At 32.5% G+C, this 21316-nt stretch overlaps 1 protein-coding gene across 1 annotated transcript; it reads left to right on the top strand.

Annotated features, from left to right (window-relative positions):
• Positions 1-1007: 1007 nt before the first annotated feature.
• Positions 1008-20102, top strand: LOC149550002 (putative B3 domain-containing protein Os03g0621600). Its single transcript, XM_089794409.1, has 9 exons — positions 1008-1232; positions 1994-2140; positions 2218-2608; positions 2804-2946; positions 3169-3231; positions 18240-18500; positions 18593-18983; positions 19168-19286; positions 19700-20102. The coding sequence occupies exons 1-9, from the start codon at positions 1008-1010 to the stop codon at positions 19958-19960; spliced, it is 2001 nt and encodes a 666-aa protein (XP_089650535.1). The 3' UTR covers positions 19961-20102.
• Positions 20103-21316: the final 1214 nt, after the last annotated feature.

The raw sequence follows: 21316 nt of genomic DNA, 5'->3' as shown, positions 1-21316 counted from the left end.
AGCAATTTCACAATCATACATATTTAAGCTAATCAATTTACACGTTATTCATATTTTAGTTTCTATATTATCAAATATATATATTACTACTAGCCAACCCATCCATTGCACATTTTTAAGGGTGCAAATTCTAGTAATTAACACTTTCTTGCCGGAAATGACACAAACATACAAGATAAATGCATTTCTATCACTATAAATAATCATTATTTTCTTGCTTTATCACTCAATAAAATGCAGTACAATTTTGTTTTTATTGTCAAAGCTAGTTTTAAACATTACACATTAAGAAAAATCTTCAATCAATTTTTATTCTTTTTTTAAACTTCTTTTCTTACATTTTTTTTAGTAGTCCATTTTCTATTAATTATAATATTAAAGTTATATATTATAAAAAGAGATCGGTAGATACAAAGATCTCGGAGTTCACTAGACTTAAAGTCAGAAAGCTAACAACTATTCATAAAAAACAGTTCAATTGCCTTGGGACGACCAAAGCAATGCCAATTAAAAATGATCATCATAATACTATAGATCAATAAAGCATGTAGACGAAATGGCTATACAGCAGACAGAATGGTTGTATATTAGTATTTATTAACCATTTAAAAATTGTAAAACAGTGAAATTCTAATTTAAAATTAAATAAGAAATAATTATAAAAGTTTTATCTCAGCCATTTTGTCGGCTGTGTAGACGCTTCGGCATGTAGATGGTTCAGAAGTAGCCCACCAATCATTAGCAAGAGCTTTCAAACCCTTCTCATTTTTCTTACATTCTAGATTATACATCATCCTTTTTTATCTTCCTTATCATGGTCAACAATTTATTAAGGACTATAGTGTCGCACTAGATCCATATATTCCATGATTCACCGCTTCTTTTTTACCCATGAAGTAAAGTTAATTCAAGATATGAAGAGCTTCGGGAGAATCCTGGGATCTGGGAAGTCACTAAGTGTGCTGAATTTGGCAGTTACTATATTTTACCCAACAACATATTAGTAAATGCATAAGCCGCCAGTGAATCAGCAACAGTATCTTCAAGTTATGGCCGCTAAAAACGAGAGAGCAAGAAAGACAAGTGTCCTTCTACTGTTAGTTTTTTCTGAAGGCCCCAACATAATACGTTTACACAGCAAATATGTCATTATCCCACTGCTGAAACAGAGAGCAAGGTTTAATCTTTTGCGTGGGCTTGGCCTTAAAAAGAATGGCGGTGGCAGGACGACTGTCAGAGCTATGATTTGATTGGATTCATTCTAGGCAAGAGGCAAGTGCAGAGAAAATGACAACTGTGAAGTTTCCAAATGAAATTAGACTTGCATAGATATTGCCTTGCCTCTCTAAACAACATTGCTTTCTTTCTTGGGTGCTGCCATGGCAGTGGGACACGATCATGTCTCCCAACACTTCAAATCCGTACGCAATCATACGATTTCTTCCCTTTGTATCTTACATTTTCAAGATATGATTCACATTGGAGATACAGCTACAGAAGCCATGATTTGAGTTGAACATATCAATGCAGGTACCATCATTATTTGGCTGCGCCAAGTTAATTTCTTTGAACTCTGCGGGTTAATTTGACTTCATTTGTGCATCCATCATGGCTATCCTCCTACAAATTGTACTATTTATTAAATTTAAAAAAAATAAAATATGAAGATTTTTTTTGAAATTTTTATCATTTAATCTTTTATAATCTATATTTTTTTTTGAATCTAAAAGAACCTGAATCTAAAAAATATGTTTGACTCTTGTTCGTCTTTGGTACATTTTGTGTGGATATTAGCCAACACCCATCCAACTCATTATTACACTTGGTACCGTATTTATAAAATTCACTATAATAAATTGCTAAATTGATTAGTATATTAATTTGCAGATCGCTGAACCTTCTTGAATCCACGTGTATGAATTAGCAGCCCAGAGGTTTGATTCTTCAAAGGATTTAGTTTTACGGGCTTTTGAATGTGAGTTTTGTGATGGAGGATGAAGAAACAGGGGAGCTTTTTATACCATGCAGAGTATGCAGTCACAAGTGTTTTAAAAGACATGGGAAATCCCATGATAAACAGTGCTTTGATGGGTCTGCCTCTTTCTTCAAAGTTATGCTTGGAGATTTTGAAGAAAGACTGGTAACATTTGTACATGTTTTTTCATGTTTTTATCTCTACTCTGTTTCAGAATTTGTAAAGAGAATTTGTGTTTGCAGCGCATTCCTCCTGCATTTGTTGCAGAGTTTATAAGAATCCAACATGAACAAATGGTGTTGCAAGGCCCAAATGGGCAGGAATGGGAAGTGGAGTTAGTGGGTACAAACAATAAGCTGCAATTTGGGTATGGTTGGCAAAATTTTGTCAATTTTTATGACTTGCAGTTGGGTGATTTTGTTGTGTTCAATTACACATGCAAGTCTCATTTCAAGGTTAAGATATGTAGAAGATCTGGGTGTGTGAAAAATCCGAGTGGAGGAAACAAACATTGGTCAGATAAGAGACGCCCTTCTACCAAAATGATTGATTTGATTTCTCATGATGAAAAGAGCGATGAGGCTGAAGCAGTCGCTGAAAATCAAAGGAGAAAGAGGAAATCTTGTTTCTTTGGTAAGCAAAAGTTTTGTCCAGAGGCATAGAACATGTTTGATTTGTTAGTTACAGAGATTATTTAAACTTTCAAAATGAGCATATCTCAAGAGGATTGCTGTAACAGTAAACTTAATTTTTTTGTTTCTGCAGAGCAGTTTTTCAATTGGGTCTGCTTCTCCTTTCAAGTTGGGTAATAACAAAGTTTTGTTGCAGGTCATTCATCCAAGGAGCCTGGACACGGTTTCTCCTCTGAGAAGCAAATGACAGTGGGGCCTTCTGCTTCTTCTTTCAAATCAGACAAGCCTTTTTGTTTGGTGGTTATGAAATCATGGAATATGAATACACCACACCGGCTGGTAAGATAAATTATCTGTTTTGATATTTGAGTTTCTAATTTTAATTTTAATTTTAATTTTTTAATCCATTGAGAGGTTGATGAGGAAAAAAAGGACCCAACTCATGAACGAATCTTTAACATCTCATATTATGAACATTTGTATCTGTGTTAATAAAGATTTATTACATGCAATGCTTTCTTGATTGAAGTAACTTAGATTTTGCTATGGTTTGGGATGCAGAGGTTACCAAGAATTTTCAAAAATGAAGAAAATCAGCTTCAGCTGCCAAGGGCAAACATTGAGGTAGTTCTTTTGAATGGAGAGTGTGGGAATGGAAAGTTCAATGCCTTAATATGGACAGCAGGCGCATGTTAAGTGGGGGTTGGATTTATTTCAGACGTGATAACAATATAAGGAAGGAGATGCGAGTATCTTTGAGCAGCTGAACAACAATTTAAACAAATTTATGTTCGGAGTTTATATCTTCCCTCATGTGGAAGATACTCATCTTCTACCAAATGGGAGAGTTATCTTCTAACAGATGACCAGGATGGCTGAAAAGCTTCCAGGATTTATTATGGGATCAATTAAAACAAAGGAGGGAAGAAACAGGAAGGAAAAAGGCAAAAGGCAGGGAAACGATTGAGTTTAGGAAGTAATTCTATTGATTTTTGATTGTCAACTTTGCTCACAACAATAGATAATTATTATTAAAATAAAATTATTTTAATGAGTATAAGATCAAAACTAAAATCATTTTATTTTTAAATATATTGAAGAAAATAAAAAATAAAAATAAATCGAGATCAATAATATGATATTTAAATAATCTGTCAACATAGTTTATGAAAGTTAAAGTTAATTTATTTGTTCAACACAAGATTTATTTGTAAAGATAATTTTATGGAAGTTTTGAAAAGATATCAAATATGATATTAGTCTTTTTTTCATTTAAAAAAATCACATAGTAATCGGAGAAAATAGTTGAGAAATCAAAATGATAAAATATAATCAAACGGCAAAGTCACGGACCCCAACCCATCTAATTGGGTTTATTAAAAAATGGAATAAGAATAAGCTATTTTTATTCCATCTTTTTTTAAGAATTCCTCATTTTGGGTTCAAATAAGGATAGATGAATTCTAATTCTAATTTTGTATTTTGCAAACAAACGTCAAATTGGATATTTAGAATTTCCTATTCCCACCCAATTCATGCAACCAAACGACCTCTAGTTATTCATATATTTTGATATATGGATAAGGTTAAGTTAGATAGATTCAACTCAAAACCTTATAGATTCTTGTTTGATTTTTTTTTTAGCAATATATTTAAATCAATTATTTAGATAAAAATCATGTAGATTAATTGTAAGGTATATTAATTTTTTTAAATAGAGTCAAGCATATTATGAGTTTATTATTAGAGATATCAAGAATTTAATTAAATTTGAATTATGCATATGTGAGAAATTACTAAATGAGATTTTAGCATGGTTTTAAATATTTATTTTGAGTTTAATTTGATTATAAAAAAAGGACCTTTAATTATTCATTTTAAGACTAGAAATGTATAAATGAAATAAGAAAGTATATATTTCATTTTAAAAAAATAAACTAGTTGACATTATTAGTCAAACACATTTCCTACAGGAAAATGACAAAATAATTTTTCCTTGTTCAAAATTCATAGCAAAGTAATAGAGCATGAATAAATATGTAGAAGATTAAAATCTATTCTTAGTTTTAATAGCTTCATGTTTTTCTTTAAAAAACTCTAATTTAGGTCTAAAAGTTCTTGGAAGTATCATCTTTTTTGTTTGTTTGCTTTAAAACTTCTTGTTTTTATTGAAATTAGACTTTTTGTTTTTCTTTCACTGAAATTCTTTAGCTTATCTCACAAAATCTTGAAACCAATAACATAATTTTTCTCCTAAATTTATTGAAGTTGTACTTAATGATTTTCTAGGACTATGGTCTTAGTAGCTTGATTGCCAATTAACCCAATACAATTCTTTTTGAAGACTTGATGTTTTTGATTTTGTATCAACCCATTCATTTACAATAGTTTGTTGGTTTAAGCTAAATTGCATCCAATTCTTGTATCACTAGAAGGTTTTATAATTTCTCATTCTAGAATTTTATTCAGAATAAAAAGCTTAAAAGAGGAAAATCATTTAGTTAGGCTGTGTTGATTTTAGAGAATCTACAAAGGATCTCCAATTTTGTATATTGTAATTAACCACTTTAATAATTTCTTAGATGGATTTGAGATTATTGAGGGATAAGGTAGAGTTCCAGTGAGGGGTACATGATATGGATCTTACATATAACAAAAGGTACTGACTATAGGTCTATGAAAGATTTTTTCCTTCCCTTTCTTTCTTGCATTCATCTTATGGTCTTCACCTTCTTTGGAGTCCTTTAGACATTACCACAACCTATCTTATCATTTTTTTTTTTCATCCCAGGACTTACAAACACAAACATAGAGATTGTACCTAAGGGAACCCCTTCCATTTCCATTTTTTTTCCTTGCAAGTCCTAGTCCTTTAACCCTTTTCTCCTAAAAATTGAAATTATTTTCCATAAATATTTTTTTTAAAAATCTTTAAATTTCTCCCACTCTCCCTCACTATCCCCCGATGACACTTCTATGGCTACCAAGTTGTCACTATGTATTCCAAAAATACAACCTATGGAATGCACCTACATTCTTGTTTATTAGCTTTTATTTTTTGAACACAATGGAGGATTATTGGGTTTGCTAGTCTAGAAAATTTAATAATAAACATGATGAATGCTTGGTGTCTTTACATTTATTAATGAAATCTTCTATAGAATACAATTAATAAAAGGAGAAAGAGACCAACCACTTATAAAAGAAGTCAAATACTGATGCAAAGGGTTTAGTGTTCTTGAACTTAACTTATACTAACTAGGGTTTGACCCTTTGAGCCTTCCAATGGTTCCTTCCTCCTATGTTCTCTCCACCAATCTTAGCCTCCAAGACCCTCACCACAACTTGCCTCCTAGGTATAGTTGAGTTGATGTCTAGAACATAACCTTCTTGTTTAGGAACTAGTCCTACTAGCCCTTATGTACCTTGTTCCTTCCCTTAGAACTCCAAACCCCTACTTAGGGTCTTTCCATCACCATCCTTGGGCCCTTCCTAATGTTGAAGATATCCTCCCTATCCTTTCTAGTCCTTTCAAACACTTTTGGTAACATTAAAAAGCACTTAGGATAGAGCTAGATTTAGATATCTACTTAGGATAGAGCTAGATTTAGGACAATTTTGTCACACAAAGTGGTCTTTTTATCAGGAAAGGAGGATAAATTGTTTTGGGCCCCTGGAAAAATAGACTCTTACAATATTAAAGATGGGTACATGATTATTCAATAGAAAGATTCCAACAACACTCACTGTTGTGCTTTTTCATTTTGCTAGAATTTTTCCACTCTTCCCAAAGAAGATTGTTTTGCTTGGATAGCTCTAAAAAAGAGAGCTCTCACTAGTGACTGTCTTACCAAACTTAATATTGCCTAACCTTTCAAGTGATTTTTGTGTGATCTTCAATTGGAAGATGTAGATCATCTCTTCCTAAACTACTCATTTTCTCAACAATGTTGGTTGTTTGTTGTTAGAAAACTTCATTTTTCTTCTCCTCTACCAAACAAACTTTGGGATCTCTTTTAAGCCTAGCCAGTATTACATTCTTCCTCACTTTTCCCTTTCTTGTGGAAATACATCCATGTATTAGTAGTTTGGGGAATTTGGTGGGAATGAAACAATATAATCTTATGTAAGATCTCTTCACCAATTAAATATGTTCTTATTGGTATTGAAAAGTCCATCTCGGAAGTTGCGAATGCTAGTCATCACAGAGTCAAATGCAATCTAGTTTTATCTAGTTGGGACAACATTATTATTAGAGATTGGAAAGGCATCCATGTTCCTTTTGGATGGCTTCATCATAAATAACCAGTCTTCCCAACACTTGGGGATTTAGGTCAATGGTTCCCTCCCACATGTGGTTCAGTTAAAATTAACTTTGATGGCTTTTCTTGCGTCAATCCAAGAAAATCTAGGATAGGAATTTGTATTAGGGATCATCATGGAGAGGTTATTACCATCAAAACATCCCCTATTCTATCAGGTACCAAAACATGACTGAGGCCTATGCATTGTTTGAAGGATTAATTTTGGAAAAAGGGGGTTACCAAGCAATTCAAATTGAAGGCAATTCCATAGTGATCTTAAACTCATGCATTAAACAAGAATCTCATAATTGGAAACTCTCATATATCCTTCAATAAATTTGGTTTCTTATTGGCTCATTCAAGGTTATTCATATTTCCCATACCCTGAGAGAAGGCAATATGTTGGCAGATTTTCTAGCTAACATAGGATGTGATGGGATGGATTTTGGGGATCTAAATATGGGTGCATTTATAAAGTCTAATAAGGAATTCAACAAACTAATGATGAAAGATAAAAAGAACCATGCTTTATCTTCAATGAATGTGAGGTCTTCTTGTTGAAAATCAAATGTAATTATCATTTTATGCATGTATATGACAAGGATTTTGAGTTTTTTTTTTTTTGATTCTTTCCCAGATGAGTCTTTGACTCAGTTTCTATTATAAATATAAATATGGTGGCTAGTCCACTTTGGCTTTAAAAAAAACATTAGAAAGCACTTAATTATCACTATCCACAAATAAGGCTACTTATGCTTATTTGTACTAGGTCTACTATTTTGGTCAGTTTCTCTAAATTCTTCTACAAAAACCCTATGGAAGACCATATGAATATGAAAGATATCACCTAGTACTTCTGGAATCCCAAATTATAGATCTTCAAGTCACCCACAACCCTATTTTCTCTCAGGCCCTAGTTTTTAGCCCATCTTTTAAGCCTTTGGACCAGTTTCCACAAAATGCATCATATAAGTCTTCAAACTTCACACTAACTCCTAAAACTACTTCTTTCTTCAAGGGGACATCCTAGGGATTCTAGCCATGCCATTGGGTAGGCCATATCATATCATGGGTGTGCTCTACAAACACTTCTTCTCGCTATCTTGGCTCACTTACTCCAATCAGTCAGCCTAAGGCATCACTCCATGACTAGAAGATCAATTGCAAAAATAAAAAGGAAATCAAAAAAACTATTTACAAGGCCTAATCTATCATTCCACAAGGTTTCATATATTTTCAACTATGGATGATCAAGTTAGGGGCATTGTTGTTTGAGTTGCAACTCTATGGAATCGTAGTCTAGTCACCTAGAAACCATTGAAACTTTTCAACTCTACATCTTGAAACCAAAATTGAATATGAAAAATAAAGATAAGATGAAACTCTACACTATCACGAAGTCAAATCATGCAGCCCAATCCATACACATATGTACAAGAGTACAAAACCTTTGCAAGTACAAAGAAAACTTAGAAAAACGGTTGTATAGTTTTCTCACACATGTGGTCTACAATTGAAATTCATTCTAACCTTAAGAAATATTCATACCATGCTCAAATACCCAAGAATTTTTGGTTAAAACCTCCCATTCCTTCATTTGCACTTTCTTGCAAAAAATTGTAAAAAATGCTCAAGCAACTTTAGAGAAATTTTGCTTTTTTGCATGTGGGTGTCCCTAGACCTATCCTAGGACCTTAGTTAGGTTCCTTAGAGCCCTATGAGGGACCAAGTACCATAGTTTCTCAATCTCAACAACATTTTACAACTTTTGGACCTTATGACAAATTTTGCTCTTTATAAACAAAATGGGGCAAAGTTGGATCCAAGGACCATTGCATCTTATTAGACTCAAACAAGACCCTTAACTAACACCCAAACAACACACAAAATAAAAAATGGGGGTACTCTATACCATGCTCCCTTGGGACAAAGAACTTAAGTCCCTTGGGTTAGAAGGTCGTTAATGGTGAATCCATGCTTCAGTATGTCTGTCTCAGTCATCCAAGTAGTTTCAACATTTGGTAATCCTTTCCATTTTACCAAATAGGTTTTATAGGTACCCTTCCTAGTCTTCTTAATCACCTTGGATTCCACTATACTTTCCAACTCCAGAGGTTGAGGAGGGGGCAAATATCTAATGCAGTCATCTTCTCCCAAGTCTGAAATAGTGTGTTGACCATATCAGAAGGAGGACCTTTATAAGGAAACATATCACATATATTTAAAATGGGTGAGATACCCAAATCAGGAGGTAGCTCCACTTCATATCCATTATTCCCAAACTTATGCAAGACCTTTAGTGGTCCTATCTTCTTCATCATTAGTTTCGTTGGTTTCCCTTTTGGCAACCTCTCCTTCCTAAGGTAGGCAAGGACCAAATCCCCCACCTTAAATTGTAAATCTCTCTTTGTCTTATCTCCTTTGGTTTTGTACTTTTCCACTTGGTCTTGTAAGGTCTTCCTAACCTAGTCATGAAGGTCCTTCATCTGCTCTACAAAGGATTTTCCTTGAGCACTCCTTTTGTCCTACAAGATGAGGTCCCTAAACTCCATGATCCCCACCCCATATTTTATTTAACTGTGATAATTATAAAAATGATATACATACATACATACATACATACATACATACATACATATGTATATGTATATATACATATGTATGTATGTATGTACACACACACACACACATATATGTATGTATGTATATGTATATATATACACATATACAGATACATACATACATACATACATACATGTGTGTGTGTGTGTGTGTCATATATATATATATATATATATGTATGTATGTATGTATATATGTCATATGTATGTATGTATACACATATATATACATATGTGTCTGTGTCTGTGTGTGTGTAATGTATATGCATATATATATGTATGTGTATATATATATATATATATATATATATATATATATATATATATATATATATATATATATATAGATATACGTGTGTGTGTGTGTGTGTGTGTGTGTGTTGGGGGTGGGGGGGAGGGGTGGTGGTGGTGGGTAGGGGGGTTTGGTTTTATTTATTTTTTTAATAAAAAAAATAAATTAAAAAAATATCATTTAAAGTTGAAGTGGGGTAGAGGCCACCACATCCCCACCCCACCCACAACTGCATCAAGCAGGCCACACGACAACTTGTTGTTGCCATAGTAGTAGGTACTATCATAAGGCTATACAATAGTAGCAGTTGACATGACTTCATAGAGCCAACCTATAGGCCTTTCAAAGTACATGCATGTGGTTTGGTATTTTTATTTTTTAAAATTATTTTTAATTTTAATATAGTTTTTAATTATTAGAAATTAATTTAATTAACACTAAATATTATTAATAATTTTAAATAATTTTTATTATATTATTAATTAACAATATTATGGTTATTAATAAATTAGTTTTATTTTATTAATAATTTGATAATTATTAATTTAAATAATTTAATAAGTATTATTTAATTTTAATAATATTTAACAAAAGAAATAGTTTTACAAGTTAGCAGTAAGTTGTGTTATTTTGTTTAAAAGGAAAAAAATGGATTCATTTATAAGGAAATGGTTCCTAATACTAGAGGGAATTTATTACAATTTTTTTATAATTTAAAAACCTTAGTAATTTTGACACTTTGGTAATGAAAACTGAAACCTTGATTGTTTATTGAATCTTTGTGTTTTGAAAATGAATTGAACTATGAAAACAATGGTTAAAATTCTAATGAGAGGTTTGTTGTTGTTCATGTTGGGGTTTCAGATTTGACTTAGTACGTTGACCAGTTAGGATGTTTACCAGAGGATTAAGAGATTTTTTTATGTGATGATGTTATGTATATGATCTTTTATACCTGACCATTATGATGTAGTCACATATTTCTATGATGAGTTTTGATCAAATGTTTGTTAGTGCTTTCTAGTTGCTTGTATAGAACTGAGGTGAATGGTGTGATTTTCTTAGTGTAACCTTTGAATTTTTATCAGTTATCTTTTGATGCTTTCTAGTTGCTTGTATAGGACTAAGCTAACTATTGTGATTTACCTATAGGCACTTTCTAATTGCCTACATAAGACTAAGGTCAATATTGTGATTTTTCTTTAGGTACTTCCCAATTGCTTGTAAAGGACTAAGGTGAAAATTGTTATTTTTTGAGTTTTACTTTTCATGAGCTTAGGGTAGGTAATCTATGTTTACATTGGGAGGTGGCTTGCAATGGAGGCTGAAGCCCTAAAGAGGCTGCCTGGGTAACCCACTATAAGTTTTTTTAAATAAGTTATAACATTTAATTAAATGAGAGTAAAATGAATTAGTAAGGGTCAATTTTTTTCCTTGTCCATGCCTTGAGTGCTAGTACATGTTAGGATGGGAGTATGCAGGATGCTTGGTTGCAACCTTTTTTTGTTAGTATGCCTTGTCTGTATGAAATGATATTGATGTTGCATAGAGACACTAGGGAGGTGGAGTCTAGAGAGCCTACCAAGATAACCTTATAGTTGTATCATTCGATGAAACTTCCCCACTTGCATAGTAGATTTCCTATGTGTCTTTGTCGCCTCTGAGATTAGATGATAGTTGTGCCTTGGTACCTTTGAGATAGATTGCTATCAGGATTTCCTTGACCTAGATGTTGGTTATGACTAGTGGATTGATATTCATTTGGGACTCGAGAATATCTCCTCAGTGTGGTGGGAGTGGGCCATTTAGTTCCACGAGGTCAAGTGGTAGTTCTTTTATTATACCATTGAGATCTGACAACTAGATGTCATTGTTGGATGTACTTGTGTAGTTGTTCCTTTCTTTCTTATCTTGTGTTTATGATGGATGGTTATATTTTGTTATACGGTTCTTGATTATCAAAGATCTTATGAGATGATGTATTTATTTATGGTGTATATTCTTTGATCTTTTCATACCCTATGACTTGTATAGTGGATGATTATGCATTCTAGTTATGCCAAGTGACATCTTATATAATTATATATCATTTAATTGAATTCGTACTTGTGGTTATTCCACGATGTAGATTTTGGTTATGTGTTAGATTTAATATTAATAAAATTATAAACATTATTCAACATCATGGAACCCTTAAAAGATGTCATTTATTTTGGATGGTTGTATGTATGTGAGTTATTGCTTCTGCTATATTATCTGTTCTTGTTTATTATCTTTAAAAAAATTGTTTGGAAAACTTAGTGAAACTTTAAATTAATTTCTTTTGGGTTCCTTGGTGGAGCATTATAATACACATGAATGTGTGTGTGTGTGTGTGTGTGTGTGTGTGTGTGAGAGAGAGAGAGAGAGAGAGAGAGAGAGAGAGAGAGAGAGAGAGAGAGAGAGAGAGAGAGAGAGAGAGAGTAATTAAAAGGGGACATGTGAGTGAGAAAGATAATAAACATAATATGAACCTACAAGAAAGAGATAGAAGTGCAAGAGGGTGAGAGACATCATGTAGACATAGATGATAAATAGGGGGTTGATACATAGTGAAAGGAGGGAGGAGAGAGAGTAAAAGAGAGAGATTAATTAGAGAGAGATAGAAAGAGAGGAATGGTAATTATATGTAATTAATGGAGAGAGAGAGAGAGAGAGATCATGAGCTACGAATAGATGGTAAATGAGGAGAAATATATGATTACAAGAGGGATTGAGAGAGTAAAAGTAAGTAATTAGTGGGAGATAGGTGTGTGTGTGTGTGTGTGTGTGTGTGTGTGTGAGAGAGAGAGAGAGAGAGAGAGAGAGAGAGAGAGAGAGAGAGAGAGAGAGAGAGAGAGGAAATGTGAGAGAGAGGTGGTAATTAGAAGGGGACATTTGAGTGAGAGAGATAATAACCATAATAGGAACCTACAAGAAAGAGATATAAGTGGAAGAGGGTGAGATACATCAAGTAGACATAGACGATAAATAGGGGGATGACACATTGTTTCAAAGGAGGGAGGAGAGAGTAAAATAGATTAATTTGGGAAGATCGAAAGGGAGGGATGGTAATTATACATAAATGATGGTGAGAGAGAGAGAGAGAGAGAGAGAGAGAGAGAGAGAGAGAGAGAGAGAGAGAGTAATTATGAGCGGACATGTGGGAGAGATATGGTAATTACCAAGAGAATTTGAGCTAGAGACATGATAATTATAATGGGAACTTGTAAAAGAGAGAAGTGTGTGTGTGTGTGTGTGTGTGTGTGTGTGTGTGTGTGTGTGTGTGAGAGAGAGAGAGAGAGAGAGAGAGAGAGAGAGAGAGAGAGAGAGAGAGAGAGAGAGAGAGAGATGAAATAAAAGAGATGGGGATGGGGATGGTAGAGAACAAACTTTGTATCTATTACATAATCTATACACTAAGTAAAATCCATAATGGAATTATAACCTTTACAAAATGCTAGCACAAATTAAGGTGTATGAGTTATTAAATGCTAATCCAAATTCAATCATTTCATTAAACCTAAAAATACTAAAGTATCATATCTCTAAACCCAAATTTGAATCAAACAGAACCCTCACTCTATACTAAACTAAATTGAACACTAATTATCAACCTAATTAAACTCAAAGTTACACTAAATAAAATTGAGTTGTATCCATATACCAAATGATTATGTAACCTTAAAATAAATTGACACTATATCCATAAACCTAATTGAATAATAAATTGTCCATTACGATAAATTGAACACTAACCCTAGCACCAATTGAAGAATAAACTAAATTAAACACTAACCGAAACCCTAATTGAATACTAAATTGCATTGAACTCAAACTCATACATTAAATTATTTTAATCTGAAATATAAGTGTGGTTCTATATATAATCGTAATAAAATCTAATTCTATATATAATCTAGACATTAACACAAAACCAAATGGTGATTTTACTCTTAGGACTTACCCCTCTCGGTGTTACTAGCTAGCTATATAAACTATATATTTTATAATATATAGAGAAAGTCTAGAGATGTCAATACTTTAATTTACTTTTAAAAGGAGTTACAATTAAAAATAAAAGCCTTGATATCCATCCACTTTCTCTATATATTATCAAATATATAATATATAGCTAGTACTAAATTTTATTTAATTGTCTAACTTCTCATTCTTATGAAGTTTCTTTCAAGGAAAATTTCTCAAATCTTCACCAACTTTTAGTTTCTTTAGAATACATTGGTGCTTTTGGCTTATCTATTTAATTGTTTTGGTTGCTATTATAGTCTTGCTTATAAATTACAACATTTGCTATCATGGATAATTATTTCTACATTGCTTCAAATAAAATGACTTTCTCTTCAATAAACTTATTGTTAATTATATTTAATGATCATATGTAAGCTATTGGGTATTCATCTTGATTGTGGACAATACTATAACATTCTCAAAATCAAATTAAATAGTCGCACCTAATCACATTATTAATTTCAATTTGATTAAATTTTTTAATTTGTAACCTTTTATTTGTCACCATTTAATAAGACTTATAGATATTTGTAAAAATTTAATGTATATAAAACATATAAAATGATAATTTAAATGTATATACAAAGTCATATATCATTAGCTGATAATTTTTTTACATATTTTATAATTTGAAAATAGCACATCATAAAATTAGAAAAATTATAGGCAAGAGCCTACAACACAATAGTAATTTGTGAGCCTCTCATGTGGGAGATCTTTGATTCAAATCTATATAATAATAGTTAATTACAAAAAAATAATAATAATTAATCTAAGCTTTGACTCATTACCCATAAAAAAAAAAAAACACTTACATGTAGATGTGCAGATAATAGAACATCTTTCAATTGTTGTTAGGGTTAATATTATAGTTATTGTTGAGACTTTACAAAGCCTCCACACTTGTTCAAAAACACTCTCTTCTTTCAAAATCATTGACCAAATCATTTTCCAAAATGTTCCCCCCTAAATATTGTCAAGTATTAAGAAATATGTGTTGGAAATATTATGAAAAGCTAAGTTACTGAGAGGGGAGGAGTGAATTAGTAACTCTAAAACTTTTATCTTCAATTACCCAATTAATCCTTTGCATATATTCTGATCTAATTGCATGCATAAGAATCTGAAAACATGAAAGCATACATAACACTTTGACACATAGATTTGGTGACCCATAAACCTTCCAAATAGTAAGTAAAAATAGGGTGGGGATGATACCCACAAGCTTTAGTACTGCAGCATAAAGTTGGCCTGTTAAGCTTACATTGATCACTTCTGATGATTTGCCTTGTTAGGAGTAATAAGGACTGCTAGGTCCACCTTGTTAAAGGATTTACAAACATACAATGAAGTATGCACTCGGTAAAGAGATTTGCATAAGACTGTTAGGTCTACATTGTTAAAAGACTTGACTGATCCACTTGGTATGATGAAGCAATAGCTGATCTCTGATCTGCAACTTGCTTTGTTGAGTGAGATTCCTTTGTGTGTATAAATCACCTTGTTGTGATAGATATATCTTTTTTGCTCCTTATACTGCTATAGCCTTTGTAATTCGCTCTTTCTGTTATTCTCTGATTAAATTCGATTTCATTGCATTCCTTCTATATATCTTGAATGTGATACAATACATTACATATATACCAATCCAATTACATAATTACACAATTACAAAGTCAGCCACAATACAAGTTCACACAAATATTACAAAGTCAGCTCAAATGTATACACTCAATTTCTAAAGATTGACTCGATGAGGTTCTAATACTCGGCATCCACTATCAATGCTCAGCATTGTCATGCACTCGGTAGATGTAGAAGCTTGTTCCATATTCATAACTTCAAAGAAGTCTTGAACTTCGTCTGCATTGGTGACTCAATGAATACTGTGAAACTCTGCATATAAACTGAATCACTTGATTCACACTATATAACTTGGTCAATGCTTCCACTACAAGCTCGGTATAAACTGAATCACTTGGTTAACACTGAGTGGCTTGGTTAACACTAGACTCACATCATATCAACTGCAAACTTGGTAAGCACTACACATCTTGATTTACACTGGTAAACTTGACATACACTCAGATGCTCGGTTTACACTTTTGATCTTCACAATAGTTGTAACTGCTCCGCACATATTGCAATTTGTCCAAAGGACTTAGTAGCAACTGTAGAGCTCGATAAAAAATTGAAATGCTTGGTTAACACTATTAACTGTACAATAAGCTTGGTAGACACTTACAATTTGAATAAGTGTATGTCACTAATAAAAAGCTTGACTGTTATGTCAACATTATGTATATTTTATGAAACATGGGTCAATGAGATCAACTCAAAGAGCTATAAAGTTAAAATATTGATAGCAATATCACAATTATACATATTACAACAAATCAATTTAGACCTATACAAATAATTCGTCTAGCTCACATTTTCAAATATATTTGCATTTATTTATATTTTAGTTTTCAATATTATCTAATTTATATTCCTATCGGCCAACCCATTGCACCTCTTTTAGGGTACAAATCATAGTTATTAACCCTTTTTTGTCGACAATGACACAAACATACAAGATAAATGTACTTCTATCCCTATAAACAATTATTCTTTTATTGCTTTTATCACTCAATAAAAATGGAGTACGATTTTTATTTTTATCACTTTTTAAAGCCATTTTTAAACATTACACATTAAGAGAAAAATTAAATCAACTTTTACTTTAAAATAAATAAAAAATTTCCTTAGATTTTTTTAATGAAAACAACTATTTATAATAAAAACAACAATTCAACAATAACTTTTTTACCAAAAGAGGGGTGTAAAATTATTAAGAGAAAAAGAGAAACAAAAACGAGAGCTCAAGGAGCGCTATCATGAGAAACAAGGTCATCTAACTCACGAGACATATCCAAGAGTAGCTGCCCCTTATCCACAATATTCCAATCCTAAACATGACCAGAAGCCCATTTGGCCACACAAACATCAACTCTATTTTATTCTCGAGGAATGTAATTAAAACTAATAGACTCTAACGAAGTACAAAAGAGAAGAGTTTGATTAACAATTGAAGCCAATTGCCAACTAACATCTTCAAGCAACTGCAAAGTAAGCAAATTCACCACCACTTGAGATTCAAATTCACATATAAGCTTGTGTCAACCCCTCAAACAACATTGCTTCACACCATATAAAATGGTCAGGGCCTCCATGAGATTGTTAGTATGCCAACCCTTATGCACTAAGAAAAGAAATTGAATTTCTCCAGAGCTGCATTGAGCCACACCCCCAATGTCAACAGGCCCTGGATTCCCCTTAGAAGAACCACCAGTGTTGACTTTCAGAAGTCTTGCTTCCCTGAAGTCTAGGATGGATTGGAACATTATGATATCATTGACCTGCAGCTCATTCTAAAAATGAAAATTAAGACAATTACAAATAGCAAGATAACCAGAATCCATACCTCCATCTAACTTACACTTAGCCTAAATAGTTTCACAAAGAAAATGGGATTCCAATTCGAGCATTGTGAAACCCTTCTCATTTTAACTAATATTTTGGGTTATACGTGATCAACAATTGACAATTGATTAAGGACTATACCGTCCAACTAAATCCAACACTAACATGATTCACCACTTATTTTTTTACCCATGAAATAAAGTTGATTCAAGATATGAAGAGCTCCGCGTGAGTCTTCCTGCGAGGCACTACCACCCTTGTCGTAAGTGCGCTGAATTTGGCTGTTCCAAGAAAATCAACATACTGTCCTTCTACTGTTAAATATCTTCTTCTTGATAAATATCAACTCTGACATTTTTCGCAGGCCCAACATAATACGTTTACACAACAAATATATCATAATCGCAAGGTTGTTGGGTCAAAGAGGGTTAAAATATGCACCGTTTTGAGGCAAATCGTTTGCTTAGAAAGAATGGCGGTGGCAGGAGAGCTGTCAGAGCTATGATTGGTTTCATTTTTGGGAAAGAAGCTTCTACGCAACAGCAAATCAAACTTGCGTAGATATTGCTTTGCCTCTCTAATCAGGTTTATAGATCATGTCTGCCAGTGCCAACACTTCAAATCCGTACGGCGTCATGCGATTTCTTCCCTTTGTGTCTTTCCTAGATATTCACACCAGAGATACAGCTACATCAGCCATGATTTGAATTAAACATATCGATGCAGGAACCATCATTTTTCCGCCGCGCCTAAGTTAATTTCTCTGAATTCTGCGGGTTAATTTGACTTCAACTGTGCGTCTATCGATTACAAGTGCACGTCAATATCAGAGACTCAGGCTCATTATTACATTTGCTACTGTGATTTTCAAAATTCACGTGTCATTAGTATATTAATTCGCAGACTACTGAACGTTCTCGAACCCACAGGTATGACTATGAATTAGCAGCCCAGAGAGGTTTGGTTCACCATAGCTTTGGTTTTTACGGGCTTTTGAATCTGAGCTTTGTGATGGAGGATGAAGAAACAGGGGAGCTTTTTATACCATGCAGAGTATGCAGTTATAAATGTTTTAAAAGACATGGGAAATCCCATGATAAACAGTGCTTCGATGGGTCTGCCTCTTTCTTCAAAGTTATGCTTGGAGATTTTGCAGAAAGACTGGTAACATTTATACTTCAGCGTTGTTTTCATGTTTTATCTCTACTCTGTTTCAGAATTTGTAAAGAGAAATTGTGTGTTGTGCTTTATTGCAGCGCATTCCTCCTGCATTTGTTGCAGAGTTTATAAGAGACCAACATGAACAAATGGTGTTGCAAGGCCCAAATGGGCAGGAATGGGAAGTGGAATTAATGGGTACAAACAATAAACTGCAATTTGGGCATGGTTGGGAAGAAGTTGTCAATTTTTATGGCTTACAGTTGGGTGATTTTGTTGTGTTCAAGTACATATCTAACTCTCATTTCAAGGTTCAGATATTTGGAAGATCTGGGTGTGTGAAAAATACGAGTGCAGAAAACAAACATTGGCCAGATCAGAGACGCCATTCTACCAAAATGATTGATTTGATCTCTGATGATGAAAAGAGCGATGAGGCTGAAGCAGTGGCTGAAAATCAAAGGAGAAAGAGGAAATCTTGTTTCTTTGGTAAGCAAAAGTCTTGTCCAGAGGCATACAGCATGTTTGATGTTTTAGTTACAGAGATTGTTTTAAATTTCAAAATGAGGATTGGTGTAACGGGAAACTTAATATTTTTTCTGCAGGCCATTTTTTCAATTGGGTCTGCTTCTCCTTTCAAGTTGGGTAATAACAAAGTTAGATTTTGATGCAGGCAATTCATCCAAGGAGCCTGGACATGGTTTCTCCTCCGAGAAGGAAATGTTCAAATCAGATAAGCCTTTTTGTACGATGGTTATGAAATCATGGAATGTGAATACACCATACCGGCTAGTAAGATATATTCTCTGTTTTCGTTTATTCTTTATAAATAATTATTCCTTAAATTTATAAGAGGCTTTTGAGATTTGAGTTTCCGATTGATTTGTTTCTTCCATCAATATTTTGATAATAAATCACAATATATATGATTTAGAAATTGTGGGGAAAAAGGATCAGTCAGAACTAGAAGTTCAAATTACATGAACATACCTTCCGAAGCTTTTATAGTTTATAAACTTACAGATGGATCTTTGTTTTAACTTACGGATAGATCTTTGAAATTTAATGTCGAATTTTTAATTACTCATTTAAAACTTAAGGATGGATCTTAAATATCTACTACAATGAACATTTGTATTCATTATTAGAGAGTTATCCAATGCTTTGGATTGAAATAACTTTATTTTTTATGGTTTGGAATGCAGAGGCTACCAAGAATTTTCAAAAATGAAAATAATCAGCTTCAGCTACCAAGACAAAACAGTGAGATAGTTCTTTTGAACGCAGAGGGTAAGGAGTGGAAGGTTCAATGCCTTGTTCAAGATAATAGGCATGTGTTAGGTTCGGGGTGGAGACATTTTCTACTAGCAAATAATATAAACGAAGGAGATATTTGTATCTTTGAGCAGCTGAACAACAGTTTAAACAAATTTGGGTTCAGGGTTCATATCTTCCCTCATGTTTAAACAAATTTGTTGATAAGATCTGTTGTGGGTTCAATGTGCTGAGATAGGAAGCATTGTCACAATTAAAACAATAGAGGGAAGAAACAGAAATTTGAATGAAAGGCAGGTTAAAATTGAATGATACAATTATATGTAATGAAACTAATTCTATTGAACTTATTTTTATGGTCAACTTTGTTCATAATAGCTCTTATGTAATGCATGGGAACCATTTCGTTTTTGACTTAATTATAAAGTAACTTAAAGTTACCAGTTTATTTTGTTTTGGATACAAGGTTAAGTTAGATCATTAGTTTGTTTAAATTATGGATTGAAATTTTTTAAATTTAAATGTTTGAGATTTTGTAGTTCATAGTTTATTATAATCTAAATTGATTTTTATAGTAATATATTTAAATCAATTATTTAGACATAAATTATGTAAATTAATTAGAAGGTATTAATATTTTAATTTTTTTATAGAATCAAGCATATTATGAGTTAATTATTAGAAATATCAAGAATTCAATTGTATTTGAATTATGAAAAAGTTAGAAATTAATACACCATTTTAGTATAGTTATAAAAATTCATATTTTGAGTTTAATTTAATTATGTAGAAAAGGGCTTTTATTATTTATTTTAAGATGAGAAATTTATAATTGAAATAAATAAGCATATATTTCATTTTTTTTTCAAAAATTAGTTGAAATTATTTGTCAAACACATTTCTTACAACAAAATGACAACATATTATTAAAATAATTGTTGTCTTTTATCAAAATACATAGAAACGTAATAGAGCAAGAACAAATACATAGAAGATAAAAGCCCTAACATAGTTTTTATAACCTCCCATTTTTCTTTAAAAAAACTCTCATTTAGATCTAGAAAATTCTTGCAAGTATCTACTTTGTTTGTTTTTCTACCTTTTGCAATTCACTCTAATTCTTTATCTCATCGCTCAAAATCTTGAAACCAATAACATCTTTTTTCTTGTAAACTTACAGAAGCTCTTATGATTTCCTATAACAATAGTTTTGGTAGTACGATTGTCATTAACCCCCTAGAACTCTTCTTGAAGACTTGAAATTTTTAATTTTGCATTGATCCATTTATCTAGAGCTGTTTGTTGGCTTAAGGTAAATTACATCCCATTGTTGTCATCCTTTGAAGGTATTTAGAGTTTTCATTTTAGACATTTTGGTGGAGGTCAAAAGCTTAAAAGAGGAAAATCATTTAGTTAGGTTGTGCTAACTTTAGAGAATCTACAAAGAGAGACCTTTTTTTTTGTAGAGTGTGATTAACCACTTTAGCAATGTCTTGGATGGATTTGGGATTATTGAGGGATAATGAAGAATTCTAGTGAGGGGTATG

The sequence above is a fragment of the Cupressus sempervirens genome, chromosome 7 (assembly GCF_028749045.1).
Source record: "Cupressus sempervirens isolate cs-2001-9-10 chromosome 7, ASM2874904v1, whole genome shotgun sequence".
Lineage (NCBI taxonomy): Eukaryota > Viridiplantae > Streptophyta > Pinopsida > Cupressales > Cupressaceae > Cupressus > Cupressus sempervirens.
The sequence above is the reverse complement of the archived record's forward strand: the minus strand, read 5'-3'. Positions and strand labels throughout refer to the sequence as shown.

Coding starts and splice junctions, on each gene's coding strand:
- LOC149550002 (XM_089794409.1), top strand. CDS start 1,008: ATGCATAAGCCGCCAGTGAATCAGCAACAGTATCTTCAAGTTATGGCC. Junction 2,609..2,803: donor GAGGAAATCTTGTTTCTTTG/GTAAGCAAAAGT, acceptor GTTTTGTTGCAG/GTCATTCATCCAAGGAGCCT. Junction 18,984..19,167: donor GAGGAAATCTTGTTTCTTTG/GTAAGCAAAAGT, acceptor ATTTTGATGCAG/GCAATTCATCCAAGGAGCCT.